Raw genomic sequence first — 14966 nt, 5'->3', positions numbered from 1 at the left:
CCACGGGGACAGAGCAGCGGCAGTGGGGCCTGTCCTGGGGCAGCGGGGTTTGTGCTCCCCCTTTGCCGCCGCGTTCCCCTCCAGCGCTGCCCCTGCCCCTTGCAGCAGACTCCGCCACTTTGGAGATGTCCCCGCCACCAAGGGAGCCTGCACGTGGTTTGCCGGTTCTCGGTGGGGTTGCTGTGAACGCCCATTTCCTTTAGTTCTGCTCTGGGAAAACGATGTGCCCAGTGCCCATTGGCTTCGCAGGTTGGGCTTGCAGGTGTCTGCTGGTTCTGCGGCGCTGCTGGCACTCGGCCGGCCGGTGTTGGTGTCTGCGCCGCAGGGAGTGTTGGCCCTCTGCAGTGTGGGGCAGCGTCAGGACGGACCAGGGTGAGCCCAGCGCTGCTGGACTTGACTTGGTGACAACTAAAAGCAGCTGTGAGGGGAAGTTCTGCCGCAGGGCAGCACAGCATGGACTTTGGTGAACAGGTTTCCCCTCTATGGCCCGGGTTAATCATAGAATCAGAGCACCACGGAGAAGCCATCTCCCCCAGTCCCCCTGCCATGACGGGGACATCTTCAGCAGCTCAGGTTGCTCAGAGCCCCGTCCAGCCTGGCCTGGGATGTCTCCAGGGATGGTTCAGCCACCACCTCTCTGGGAACCTGGGCCAGGCTCTCACCACCCTCAGGACAACAATTCCTTCCTCATGTCCGGCCTGGATCTCCCTCCTTTAGTTCCAGACGGTAACTGAGGCAGATGGGAGCGCAGAGCTGGTCACAGCTCCCAGAGCTCGCGGCTCCTCCGGCCGCTGTCACGGCACTGGGGACACCGGGACAACCGGCCCTGCGCAACTCGTCCTGCACTCGGAGAAGGGCTGCGATAACGTTTCCTTGTCCATCGCTGGGGCTTCTTTCCCGTGCCTTGGGTCCGCGTTTGGGGACTTCAGGCAGCAGCAGGGCAGAGCTGGTGGTTTCCTCCATCTGCATTTTTCCCCGCCTGTATTAAATTGTGTTGCTATGTTAGTTTCATAAGGACACAGCTCTGACTTCAGGACGCATTTTGTTGTTTACTGAGCCCTTAAGGCACTGGTGACACTTCACAAACGGAGCCTCCGGCGCGCAGTTACTGCAGATAGATGGCTTCCAGCCCACGGGAAGCGCCGCGGCCTCGTGTACCTCATCAATAATGCAGCTGGCAAAATGGGCTGTACGGCTGGGTTTCCTGGGCTGATTTTATCTGTATTCCCTGTCGGTTTGTATCCTTGATTACCAAGAGGAAAAATACGTTCTTGAGCTCAGATAACCCTTCTCTGAGCTGTGATTCCGGGTTTCTCCATCATCCCTGTGGATGGATTCAGTGCCTCAGCATTGCATGGCTGTGGGACCACAGCGAGGGCTGGGGGGACACTCTGGTGACGGGGGGACACTCTGGTGACGGGGGGACACTCTGGTGACGGGGTTTGCTCACGGCAGCCTCCTTCTCCTGGCCAGAAAACCCCTTAAAGTGTCAGCTGCCCAGCTGTTTGTCACCAGGGACCAGGACTCCCACTCAAGGCGCTCGGGACTTGGTTCTGGTGCAGGTTTGACGGGAGGCGGCCCTGGCGCGTGCCGCTGCCGTTCTGCGGAGCACAGCGCTGATATTCTGCGAGACCGTATGTCTCGTTATCATTTCCTGATACTCAGAGAGCCCGAGTCTCCCTTTCCTCATTTTCAGAGGTTTGCCCAACAGACAAGGTCTTTCTCACCTCAAACATCGTGTCCCCTGGGCCCGGCGCTGGCGCGGGGTCCAGGGGACACGGTCCTGCGGCTGCAGCCCGTCCTGCCCGTGGGGCTTGGAGCTTCAGACCGATGAGAGAACCTGCTGGTCAGCACCCGTCTGAAGAGCTGAATTTGACCCTGGGGAAGGCCTGAAGGCTGTTGCACTGGCGTTTCTAAGGACGGGTGGGATGGCTCGCCAGCTGTTCGGCGCTCGCTGCCCTCCGTCGGGAAGGAGTTCTGGAAAGCTGCTGACGAAGAGCAGCGAAGATCATCGGGCATGCAGACGAGCGTCTTGTCCGGCCGGGCCCGGCGCGAGCCAGGGACTGCCTGAGCTAGCAGAAAACATCTTGCACAAAAATCTGAAACAACACGATAAAGAAGTGGTGTGGTAAATTATGGAGACATTTTTATCTGTATAAATCAGTGTCTGTACATTTTACGTAAAGAGAATGTAGGTCACATTTGCCGGAGTGACCTGACATCAAAGGAGGCGCGCGCACATGATCATCCCCTGACTCTTATTAAATCTGCTGCTTCGTTAGGGTTTTGACACAGCTCTAACAACTCCATTGTTTCGGTAACAGGCTTAGGGTGATGGATAACGCAGCCAGGCCTGCTGAGACAATGCAGCCGTATCCGTACTGGTGACAAAAATAACCGCCCGTTCCGCGGGCACCGGCGGAGGCGGAGCTGGACCCGCAGGGCCCCGTGCTGGGAGCTCACGGCCGATACCGGAGCGGGTGATGCCGGGGTTTGCTTGGCGCATGTCTCTGAGGCTCGTGGTGTGCTGGAGCATCAGCAGCCACTGCAGAACGCGTTTGGTGTGTGAGTTCTTGGAAGGTTAGTTAGTCAGTTAGTTAGTCAGTTAGTCAGTTAGTTAGTCAGTTAGTCAGTTAGTTAGTAAGTTAGTCAGTCAGTCAGTTTGTCAGTCAGTCAGTTTGTCAGTCAGTCAGTTTGTCAGTCAGTCAGTTTGTCAGTCAGTCAGTCAGTCAGTCAGTTAGTCAGTTAGTCAGTCAGTCAGTCAGTCAGTTTGTCAGTTAGTCAGTCTGTCAGTTTGTCAGTTAGCCTGGATCCTGCAGCGCGTCCTGCTCAGAGCTGTCCCCATGTTAGTGTCCCTTGGCCGCTGGCTCTTCTGGAGGAAGGTGAGACAGTGAGTCCCGCGGGGACTGAAGATCCACGTGAGAAGGAGACGCCTCCATCAGCCCGAGCCCCCAGCTCGCTGTCCCAGCCCCTGGCCAGGTTTGGGGAAGATGTCTCTGTTCCGAATTCCTGGGCTCTGCTGGTACCTGCAGCTGGGACCTCGCTGCTGCGTTTCTCACCAACCAGCTTTAGCGTCTCCTCTGTGGAGGGGAGGACGGTACGAGCCGTGGAGCCAGGCTCCGAGCAGCCCTGGTGCTGGTCCCGGTGCTGGTTTGCCAGCCCTTCTTCACACTCCCGGGTTAATTAATTACCCCTCGGGGAAGGTAGTGGAAGGAGCGCATTGCAACACCAAACGTGCCGCCTGCCAGGGGTCTGTCTGCGCCCGCCCAGGACCGCTGCACCGGGACCCGCGTGAGACGTCTGCATCGACAGCAGCGGTGCCAGCGGCTGCACGGCGCGCTCCACACCGACCCGGTGTGCATGGCAGCGCCGTGGTGCCGGCAGCAGCCAAAACGTGGGTCTTCCAGGCACTGATATGCTGGTGCATGACATAGGCTGCAGCGTTAGGCAAAACAATGGCTCGTTAGCCTCATCTCCACCGGTGGTTTAAGCATGTTGAGCTGCTCAGCGGCGTGATTGCGGTGCCGCCGTGGCAGGAGAGGATTCTGCCCGCAGCTGCCATGGGGGGACGGTGAGCCCAGGGCTGTCCCCGCAGAGCAGCAGAACCCGCGCTGACCTCCGGCCCATCTGGCACTTTCGGGACAGTCAGGTCTGACCGAGCACGTTGGAGCTTTTCAGCCACTTATCCCCAGTGTGTCGGTGATGTCCTTTGTGACAGCCAGGGGGTGTGGGATGTTCTCTTGTTTCTGCGGGCAGGGAGAGCGGAGTGTCCGGCACAGCTGGGTTTAGGGCGGCACCTTCACCCCCCTTGCTGGCCCTGCTGTGTCTGGTGGCCCGGCTGCGCCGGCTGAGAGCGGCTCCAGAACCAGAGCAGGTGGCACAGTCCCTGCTGGTCCTGGGGCTGGGGTGACCCCGCCGGTTCTGCTCCCCAGAGGCCGCACGGACCAGCGCCCGGTGTCACCGTGCCCAGGAGCAGCGCGTGCCTTGGAAAGGCGACTTCGCAGAACCCCGGCCCCCCAGGCCGGTTGGGACCTCTGCAGGTCCCCAGCCCCACTGCTCACGCAGGGTCCCAGAGCAGATCACACAGGATCCCAGGGCTTTGAATGGCTCAGAGAAGGAGACTCCACACCCGCTCTGGGCAGCCTGGGCCAGGCTCTGGCACCTCCCAGCAAACAAGGTTCTGCTCATGTTCACATGGAGCCTCCTGTGGTTCAGTCTGTGCCCGTTGCCCCTCACCCTGGCGCTGGGCACCACTGAACAGAGTCTGCTCCATCCTCTGACACCCCCCCTGACATATTGACCATTGATCACATCCCTCTCAGCTTCTCTTCTCCAGCTCAGCAGCCCCAGCTCTCCCAGCCTTTCCTCAGCAGGAGGATCCTCATCTTCTCTGTAGCTCTCCCTTGTGGCTTCTCCCTTCCCTCACCGTGGCTGTGAGGAACACGTGGCCGTCTGTCTGGTGACAGAGAACCCAGCCGTGAGACAGGGGATGGCTCAGGCTGCTCCTGCATCTGCCTCGGGCATTTCCAGTCCCGTAAGGCCGGGGGAAGACGCCCTCACTGGTGCTGTGCTGTGGTCCTGTGTGGCACAACGTGAATCCCCCTGCATGAGCGCAGGGACACCGGCAGCAGGTCTGTTCACAACCAGGGGAAAACCAAAATCCTCCCGGAGGATCGTGACCAGCCTGGGACAGCCCCAGCTGGGGTGCCCTGTGCTGGGGACAGGAGCCCAGCGGGGGACCAGAGTCTGCCCAGTTGTGTAATAAGTAACCGTGGCCTTTCTGCCTCAGTTCCTTGGTGGGTCCAGAGTTTCTGAACATCTGCAACAGCCTCCTCTGGACAAACAGCTGGAGGAGATTGTTCCTCCAGCACAGCACGCGGGCAGCGCACAGCACACGGGCAGCACACAGCACACGGGCAGCACACAGCACACGGGCAGCACACAGCACACAGCTCCTCTGCTGTACGCTGGCAAATTTCCTTCATCCTGGGGGGCAGAGGGGCAGGATGGGCTGGACATGGAGGATCTGAGTGCACTGTGCAGGTCCACTGTCCCTGGCAATGGTGTTCTGGGGGCAGGAGCAGGTTTTCCAACCAGGACCGCAATCAAAACCTCGCTGCTGAGGACTGGCGTCCGTCTGACTGTTGTAGGTGTCCGTCAACACGTGTCCCATCTCCTGGTGTCCTGCAGGACCGGGGAGGGGCTGCGCTTGGGGCCGGTGTCACCTCTGCTCTGCTGCAGGGCACTCGGGTTCGCTCTGCTGGCCGAGGGTCTGGGGCCGCTAACGGGGACCCAGGAGGAATGAGTTCCCCCGGCGCCGTTCACAGCCGTTCTCATTTCATCTGTGGTACTGGGGGCGGATGAGGCTTTGGGGACCTTGTGGGAACAGACGTGACTCTGGAAGTCACGAGTGTCCAGGAGGCTCTGGGGCCAGCGTGGGCTCCGAGCTGCCGGGAGCTGTGGACGTGCAGCATCGGCTCCGCTTCCTGTGCCAGGCTGAGCCTTGTGCACCGCTTCTTTCTGCACCAACGTACCCATTTTCTGGGCCCCGGGACGTTCCTGCTTTTTGCCACAGTGTCTCAGTCTCTCTGTTTGTATTTTGCAGCTGAAACGCCGATCGAGGAGTTCACCCCCACCCCGGCCTTCCCCGCGCTGCAGTACCTGGAGTCGGTGGACGTGGAAGGGGTGGCTTGGCGAGCGGGGCTGCGCACCGGAGACTTTCTGATCGAGGTGAGCGGGAGGGCGCCCGGGGCTGCCGGCAGCGGGACCGGGACCGGGACCGCGTCTCGCACTAAAACGGTGTCCTTTGTGAGGGGTTTCGGAGCTGGTGATGACTGCTGCTGGAATGCGGGCTGCGTGCGTGTCTCGGTGGAAAAGTGTCCGTCAGGTGCAGGACGGGGAGCACATACGGGGAGCTGTGCTGGGAGCTGAGCTGACGGGTTCCACCTGGAGGCCTGGCTTAGTTCTGTGTTTAGTCCCGCCCTGTGCTCCACCTGGAGGCCTGGCTTAGTTCTGTGTTTAGTCCCGCCCTGTGCTCCACCTGGAGGCCTGGCTTAATTCTGTGTTTAGTCCCACCCTGCGCTCCACCTGGAGGCCTGGCTTAATTCTGTGTTTAGTCCCACCCTGCACTCCACCTGGAGGCCTGGCTTAATTCTGTGGTTAGTCCCGCCCTGTGCTACCCCTGGAGGTCTGGCTTTATCCTGCCTTTAGACCTTCCCTGTGCTACCCCTGTAGACCTGGCTTTATTCTGTGTTTAGTCCCGCCTTGTGCTCCACCTGGAGGCCTGGCTTAATTCTGTGTTTAGTCCCGCCCTGCACTCCACCTGGAGGCCTGGCTTTATTCTGCCTTTAGTCCCACCCTGTGCTCCACCTGGAGGCCTGGCTTAATTCTGTGTTTAGTCCTTCCTTGTGCTCCACCTGGAGGCCTGGCTTTATTCTGTGTTTAGTCCCAAAGGCTGGACTATGACTGTATTGCAAGCTCTGCCTCCATCAGCTCTGCCTCACCTCTGTGGCTGTGGGGTGCTCCTCCGTGGCTGTGGGGTGCTCCTCCGTGGCTGTGGGGTGCTCCTCCGTGGCTGTGGGATGCTCCTCTGTGGCTGTGGGATGCTCCTCTGTGGCTGTGGGATGCACCTCCGTGTGCGCCGGGTGCTCCTCTGTGACTGCAGGGTGCATCTCTGTGGCTGCGGGGCGCTCCTCCATGGCTGCGGGGTTCACCTCCGTGGCTGCAGAGTGTGCCTCCGTGACTGCAGGGAGCTCCTCCGTGGCTGTTGGGTGCAGCTCTGTGGCTGCGGGGTGCTCCTCTGTGACTGCAGGGAGCTCCTCCGTGGCTGTTGGGTGCTCCTCTGTGGCTGCGGGGAGCTCCTCCGTGACTGCGGGGTTCACCTCTGTGGCTGCGGGGCGCTCCTCTTTCACTGTTGAGCGCTCCTCTGCTGAGGGCTTTCCCGGGTGCGTCACCGTTACCCACCTGCGTGAGTACGAGGGGCGGTCATCAGAGGGGCAGGGGAGTCCCAAAAGGTTTCCGCAACCCTCCCAGGCCCTGGGACAGGCAGCAAACCTTGCAGGACAGCAGTTCTGGCTGGCACATGGTGTCCCTGTCCCACGTCTGGGACAAAGCCTGTGACAGTGACGGGGGTAATGGGGAGAAGCCTGAAATAAGGTTCCTCACTCTTTTCCAGCACAAGCTCAGCAGTAGAAACCCCAAAGGTTTTTAGCCAAGGTGGCCTTTGAGTTGCCGATGATAGAATCATAGAAGCATAGAATTGTTTTGATTGGAAAAGCCCCTCAAGCTCGTGGAGTCCAACCATAACCCACCCTGTCCCTGCCCCATGTCCTGAGAACCTCCTGTCCGTCTGTCCAGCCCTCCAGGGATGGTGACTCCAGCACTGCCCTGGGCAGCCTGTTCCAATGCCCCACAGCCCTTTGGGGATAAATTGCTCCCGTTCTGTGGTTCTGTTCTCCGCAGCAGTGCGATGGGCTTCACCTTCCATGCTGCGTCCGGACAGCCTGGGTCACGCAGCCACAGGTCCTGCTGGGCAGAGCCTGCGCCTGAGCCCGGGATGGGCGCCCGGCGGGTGTGAGGAGATGCTGCGCCGCTGGGGTGATCTCCAAACCGCGGGGACAGGGGTGTGACAGCAGCGGGGTGACGTGCGGTAGCACAAAGACGTGGTCTTTCCTGAGGGGAGGTTCCAAACTGCAGAGAGCGAGGTGATCCTGCAGAGCTCAGCAACGGGCTGTGTTGAGACACCTTTGGTAAAGCAGGGTGGCAGCAGAGGGTCCCCAGTGCCACCTCTCCCTGCCCAGCACCAGAACAGGATCCGTGACTGTGGGCGCTCGCCCAGCTGCTGGACCCGCCGGACGGCACGGGCTGGAGCTGCTGTGGAACAGGACCCATTGGACCTGCCGGGGCACGGGTTTGCAAAGTCCTGCCGTGTCTGACCAGGATTCAGGAGCCCTGTCTGCCTCATGTCCTCCGAGCCTGGCACGCTGAGATCCCGACTTTTCTGGGGCTCTGGAGCTGGAGAAGAGGAGACTGAGGGGGGACTCATGCATGGGGATCAAGATGGAAAGAGGCAGTGTCAGGAGGATGGAGCCAGGCTCTGCTGGGTGACAACCAGTGACAGGACAAGGGGCAATGGGTGCAAACTGGAACACAGGAGGTTCCACTGAAAGAGGAGAAGCAACTTGTTGGGGGTGAGGGTGGCAGAGCCTGGCCCAGGCTGCCCAGGGAGGTTGTGGAGTCTCCTTCTCTGCAGACATTCAAACCCCCTGGACCCCTTCCTGTGGAACCTCAGCTGGGTGTTCCTGCTCCATGGGGGATTGCACTGGATGAGCTTTCCAGGGCCCTTCAACCCCTCACATTCTGGGGTTCTGTGAGAGCAGCATTCGTACGTACCCTTCATTTTATACGTGCATGGAGCGTGTGTGCATATGCATGCGGGACTTATGTGCGTTAGGTACAGATCTGGGTATAGATTCGTGGATATGTGAGTATTTAGGTCAGTATTGCACCGTCAAAGCAAACCCCAGCTACCGGCTGCGCTGCGGGGCCGCAGGACGGGGCTGCGCCGGTGTCACCGCCCTGGCCACCAGGAGCAATCCTGAAGGTCTCTTCTGCCCCCAGTGAGCGTTGTTGCCGTGAGCTGATGCCATCGAGCGCTCACTTCATTTGATAGATTAAACCCGTTGTTGATGGCTGCGATGAGACCCAGCAGGCGCGGCAGCAGGTCCGGCTGTGCCGTTCTGTGCCGAGCGCGTCGGACACCGCCGCTGCTCCCGGGAGGGAACGGTGCCGTTCTCCCAGCCTCCGGGTTCTTCATGTTCGGGAGCGTTAATTTTACATCATTAACAAAATCTAAGGGTTGTTTGAGGACGCGCTGCTAAACGGGGTTCGGAAATCGGGGGGAAAAAATCTGCTGGGCAAGACATCACCCACTTGGGTGAGATAATGGAGGAGCATGAAGTAGGACTTACAGACACGTTTCCCCTTCTTGCTGGAAAGGTTAGCGGGGAAAGGAGAGGAGATGCGGCTAATTTGGGCTGAAGTGTGTAGGAGGTTGATAAGGGGAACCGAAGGAAATATCAAAGGCCAATATGTAAGGATAATAAGAAATTTTAGAGCATTAGAAGGAAAAAATCGTCTGGTAGAGAGAGGCCCGTTTCCATATGTAAATGAGAAAATTGTATATTCTGGTGCAAAAAAAAAAGTCAGAAATGTTCTGTTCCCAGTTTGGAACAAACCGGGAGATGGATCCATCCATATGATGTGCTTGGAACAGAAAGTTTCCCAGCTGTAACCAAGGAGAAAGTGAGATAGTATTTGCTAAAATTAAACATACTCAGATTACCAGACTCCAGTACATCCACCGGGCGGCTGCGGCGCCGAGCTGCGGCTCAGCCGCTCGTTAGAGCCTCAAACGCGCTAATTGACGGATCTCAAAGAGCTGGCGAGGGCTGTTGCTGTTCCAGTGCTCCGGGGGTGTAGAACAGGTGATTCGGGAAGCGAGAGCTTGTTTAGCCCAGCGTCAGTGCTGGGTCAAATAACAAAGCAATTAATTTGAGCATAATTAGCGCATGGAAGTGCCATTGATATCGTACCGTGCGGTTCCAGGGAAGGCGGGACAAACCTGCTGCCTTTTCTCGGCAGCCCCGTGGGGCTGGTTAACGTGAGGACGGTGCTCACGGGGGAGGTTTTCACTACCTTAATAACCACGTAACGTGCATACGTACCCTGGTGATCAGTGGAGCCATGGCAGGAGGTGCCTGTGCCGCTGCGGTCCGAGGGAGGGCTCCGGGGACGCTCCCGGCGTGGCCGTCACCACAGGCGCTCTTGGCATTTCCCGGTGCCCGCAGCTCAGCGCTGCCGGCCCTGACTCCAGGTAGCGCCAGGAACGCGTTGGTGTGGACTGCGGGTGAGCTGGCGCCCCTGCGGGGGACGCGGCTGCAGCCACAAGATGTGGGTCACAGGCTGTGACATCACCCTGCGAAAATGCCGCTCGGCAGAGGGCGCGGGATAATTGTGTTATCGGTGGTTGCGTAGGATGCGGCAGAGAGATTCTGTACATGTGCCTGGACCCCTTCCTGTGGAACCTCAGCTGGGTGTTCCTGCTCCGGGGGGATTGCACTGGGTGAGCTTTCCAGGGCCCTTCAACCGCTGACATCCAGGGGTTCTGTGATGTAAAGGACAAACTCCCAGAGTTACATGAACTTGCGCTTTCGGGTTGGAACTAAACCGTCGCTTAGTGTGAGCCGGACACTGGCACCACAGGACGGATCTGGCGGCACTGAGCGGAATTCTGAAGGGTCCTCAAAACAATTCATGAGCTGAAATCAGGTTTGAGGCATCAGGAGACACATTGCTCAGTGTGTCACGGCAGGGCTGGCGATGGCCATGGCGCTGGTGGGGATCTCAGCCCATCACTCGGTGTGTTGGCCATGGCCATGGCGCTGGTGGGGATCTCAGCCCATCACTCGGTGTGTTGGCCATGGCCATGGCGCTGGTGGGGATCTCAGCCCATCACTCGGTGTGTTGGCCATGGCTGTGGCTCTGGTGTTGGCGATGGCAGTGGCTCTGGTGTTGGCCATGGCTGCGGCTCTGGTGGGGATCTCAGCCCATCGCTCGGTGTGTTGGCGATGACCGTGGCTCTGGTGGGGATCTCAGCCCATCGCCCGGCTCGGACGGACGCGGTTCGGTGCAGGTCTCGGTGCAGGTACAGCAGATCCCCTGGATGACCACAGCCATGGGTTTTAGTGAAACCCCATTTCAAAGCATTTCTGCCGCGGTGCGTCCTGTGCGCAGAGGATGGGGCTGCCCGGGGGAGATGGGAGATGCGGTTTGGAGCTCAGATTCTGAGAAGGAGCACCTGAGGATCTGGAGAACCCGGCGGGCTGTCTGCGGTTGGGTTGCTTCGCGCTGCTGGGAGGGTGAAGCCGACAATGGGAAATCCCGCAGTGGCGTGCGGGTTCGTCCCCGTTGGTGAGGATCTACCCCGGAGCCAGGGCTTTGTCTGGCGGGCTGTGCGTGGCCTGGCCGAGGGACCAGTGCGGCCACCCTGGAGCTTCCCAGCAGCACAAACTCAGTTCAGGCGTCAGAGCTTACGTTTCTCTAAGTCACCGCTTGTTCCCGGCAGCGTGCGCGGTTCGGGTGGTTGGTGGTCAGGTGCAGACAGGCGCTGACAGGTACCGCGTAGCGTGCGGTGCTTCCAGCCTGCCCGCAGTTTTCTGATCGTTCTGTGCCATTTTCAAAGCTGCTCCTCACTGGTTGACATCATTTGGATAATGGAGAGTCCGGAATGGACCACAGCGTGGTTGCTGAACTTTGAGGGTGATACCTTTATTCTCCTTCAGCAATCGACCCCTGCGTTGTCACAGCTCTGATGCCGCTCACCGCCAAAGGACTCCATCATCCATCCTCGCATGGGGACAGTTTTCTGTTCTCTTTCCCCCAGTCTGACTTCAGCTGGGGACATCGTGTGTCGCAGCACGGCGGGCGCCACGCTGGGGACGTGCCATTGATCTCCACCCGGGTGCCATCTCCTCCAGATGCTCAGACTGGATGTGCTGGACACGCTCAGCCCCGGGCTCTGCACAGCTGGATGCTCCACACCGGGCGGGTTCAGCGCTTCACACCAAGCTCACTTGTTTGAACTTGTTTGAACATTACAGGGGATTTTGATTGAGCAGAGCGATGCAGCGATGTGCTCGAATTAAACACAAATATAAATTACACTTAGCAGAGTATGGCAGGTGCAATATACAGCGTAACCACCATACTGGTGTGGTTCTTGTCACCGGTCTCTATAGCCTGCTCACCATCACGACACTGTCCCCAGTCGCCTCAAGGGCACGGGGGTGACACCAGCTCGAGCCCGTTGCTGTCCTGGAGTCCTTTCTGTGTGTCGTTGGGGTTTTGTATCCACTCTGCATTCCCTGATCCTGTTCTCTGTGGGGCTGATCGGTCACACGTCCTTCTCCCCATTCTGGTCTTGCTGACTCGGGAAGACTTTTGTGCTCTTCCCGCTAACTCAAGGGTGCAGTTACGGAGCCGGGTGGCCCTCGCGGCTGCTCCGGCAGCCGATCTGCTCCCGGCACAGCGGATGGACCCTCGGCCACTCAGAACAAAGGCTGCACTCTGCTCCCCTTGGGCTTGACGTGGGTTCAGCATCCTTGCAGCAGCTCTGCCCACTCAGTCCCAGCCTTTGTCCCTGAGCTGGGGGAGCACAGAGCCCTGGTCCGTCTGTCCAGAGCTGTCTGCTGGGGTCACTGCTCAGGTCACAGGGGAAGCGTTGGTGCTCAAGTCACATACGAGCTCAACCGGAGTAAAATCCATCACCGCAGAAATCTGTGTTCAGGAGAGAGGAGTTCGGGCTGGAAGAGGAGCAAAGAAAAGCTATGGAGATGGTCAGGAGAATGGGACATGGTCTCTGAGACAGACCACCAACGCTTCGTGTCCTTGTCAGCTCGCTGGGGGGTCAGACTGAACGTGGGAAATGTCCCACTGGGCCAGACTGTGGTCCCTTGGCCCAGTTCCCCGTCTGTGACAGCGGCACTGCAAATGCTGCTACCTGAGGAGCTCACATGTGCTTGGCCGTTTTGGGTGGTCCGTTCCCTTGCACCCCCCAACATCTGATGCCATCGCCCTGGGGACGCTGGCAGCACTGACCCCGCTGGGTCCCGTCGGTACCTGGGCATGGGTGGCTCTGCAGGAGCTCACCTCCTGTCCCTCGGAACCCGCGGCCGTGTCCCCTCCCTGCCCCCGCGGCAGCTCCGCAGCCCGTGCCTGCTGCACACAGCGCTCGCGCTGTTCTGCCCCCGGCCCATGCGGAGCCCTCTGCTGATGCTGCAGGGGCTGCTGAGCAGCAGCTCTGCCTCCGCCACGGCTCCCTGAGCCCTCTGCTCCAGGCTGGAGACCCCTGGCCTGCCCATGCGTCCTCATGGGCAGCTGCTCCGTCCCTTGGACCGTGGAGCTGCCCTTCTCTGGACCTTCTCCAGCTCCAGCGCCGACTCCTGGGATGCTGAGCCAGCCCAGCACCGCCCTGACAGCTGCCTGTGCCGCCTGGCACAGCCCGGTGACGCTCCCCGCCTTGCTTTCCATCTCTTCCCTCCTCTGTTGGGTTGGGGTTTGGCTGCTGCGGTGCCCGGAGCCCAGGATCTGCAGAGCTGTCGGGATCGGCACCCAGGCCTGGCTGGAGCTGAGCCCCCAGGTCCAGGCTCAGCATCGCGTGGCGGGTTCAGTGACCATTCCCCAGAGCATCACTGTGCAGTGTCCACGTGGTGGCCCATCTGCCACCTTCGGGCCTCTCGGTTTGGGAGTCCCGGAGCTCATCACACCGATGAATCCTTTGGTTACTCAGAAGACAGCTGCAGCGGTTTGTGGTGCCCAGGCCTCGACACAGTGTCTCCACGTTTCTGTGTCTGTTCTTTGATGCTTTGTAGACGCTTCCTGCATGGTTTGACTTCTGATCTATCGTCTTCTTCCAGGCCAAAAACCTTTCTCCAAGAGCAGGGCATCCTTGTCAGGCGGTCCAAGAAACCGCAAGTGTCTCTTTATTGCGGGATCAAAACCGGTCGTTTCCACCGGTCTGCCTGACCTTTCTCATCCCAACACCTCCCCGGTTGAGGACCAGCGGTGGTTTGGAGTGTTGGATCCAATGGGCTGGACTCCCAGCTGCTGATCTTCTTGATCCATCTCTGCACATCACAGACCGGGACCAAACCCCCATCTGCGTGTGTCCCAGGCAGTTCCCCAGTGCGGCTCTAGGGCTGGCAGTCCCAGCAGTGGGGACGCTCCGTGCATGGGCTGCTCAGGGACATGGAGCGGTTCGCTTTGTTCGTTTGGCTGCCCGTCTTTTGAAGCCGAGGTGCTCCTCTCCATGCCGTGGGAGATGATGTTGTGCTCCCAGGAGCGCGGCTCCCACATTCTGCTCCTGCTTGGGTGGGGACAGCTCGGCCGAGATCCTGTCCCGGTTCGGCGATCGGCGGCATCCGCTCGGGCTCTGTGGCCGTTGTGGCTCCAGCTGCCATGGGTTGGGCTGCAGGTGCCGGTGTCACATCCCCCCCGCAGCGCCGTGTCCCGGAGCTCTGGTTTGTGCCGGGAGCTGCCCCCGCGGGCTCCTCAGCAGCCTCGTGCCGGGTGCTGCGAGCTCGGCACACGCGCCTCGTGATGCCCGCCTGAGTCAGCCGCGCTGGGAGCTGGCAGGCGGCCGCGAGCCTGGCGCCGCGCTCGCGCTGAGCTCACCTGTTTATCAGCCGTGTGCTTTGTGCGGAGCTTTTCAAGAGCCACTGCTAGAGGAACTTTGCTCGATGAGTGTGCAGTTGCCGAGTTCTCTAGCTCATCAACTTGGGCATCACCGGGAACTGGGGCTGAATCAGGATTTCTTATTTTTCAGAAACTGTTTTTACCAGACATTCTTGCGCGGTACAAACTGCGTGACCAGTCCCCCTGTGCTCAGCTCTACTGCACAGCGTTCATTCTTCACCTGCCACGTTATTTTACCTCTCGCCTGCTTTCCTCACCTGCTTTCTGTGGGATGCTCTTCCCTGAGCTGCAGCGGCCTGGGGTCTGAGCGCTGCCCGGTTTTGCTCCATGTTTCCCAGGAAAGGCCTGGGACGTGGGAGACCCCGAGGCTGTGGCTCCAGGACCTTTACCGCGCCGTTCGCTCTGGTTTGAGCAAGAGCAGAGGTGTTATTTTCTCCGGCAGGCTGAGTTGTCCCCACGCACGCTCCGGTGGCCGAGCCGTCCTTGGCAGACCTGGTGCCGCTGCGTTCCTGGCCGGTCGGGCTGTGGCTCTGGGCTGACGTCCTTCTGTGCGGGGCTGTTCAGTGTCACAGGCTCAGGTCAGCGTCCCCAGGCCAGCGCCGTGTCCCTGTCTGTCCTGCCGGCCCTTGCTGTGCCGCGTGCTGCCGGCGCTGCCCTCGCTGTGGTTTTGGTGCTGTGGCTGTTCCAGGAGGGCCCAGAGCGGGTGGAGCCGC

General features: G+C 59.9%; 1 protein-coding gene across 2 annotated transcripts in view; it reads left to right on the top strand.

Moving 5' to 3' along the window:
* SHANK3 (SH3 and multiple ankyrin repeat domains 3) overlaps positions 1-14966 on the top strand; it is a 410126-nt gene that overhangs the window by 331829 nt on the left and 63331 nt on the right. For both annotated transcript variants that reach the window (XM_065860718.2, XM_065860710.2), the window contains one exon: positions 5606-5730. In XM_065860718.2, coding sequence (XP_065716790.1) covers positions 5606-5730 — 125 coding nt within the window. The remainder of the gene's footprint in view (positions 1-5605; positions 5731-14966) is intronic.

The sequence above is a fragment of the Patagioenas fasciata genome, chromosome 1, assembly GCF_037038585.1.
Source record: "Patagioenas fasciata isolate bPatFas1 chromosome 1, bPatFas1.hap1, whole genome shotgun sequence".
NCBI lineage: Eukaryota > Metazoa > Chordata > Aves > Columbiformes > Columbidae > Patagioenas > Patagioenas fasciata.
Note: the sequence above shows the minus strand (reverse complement) of the source record. Positions and strands in the feature narration are given on the sequence as shown.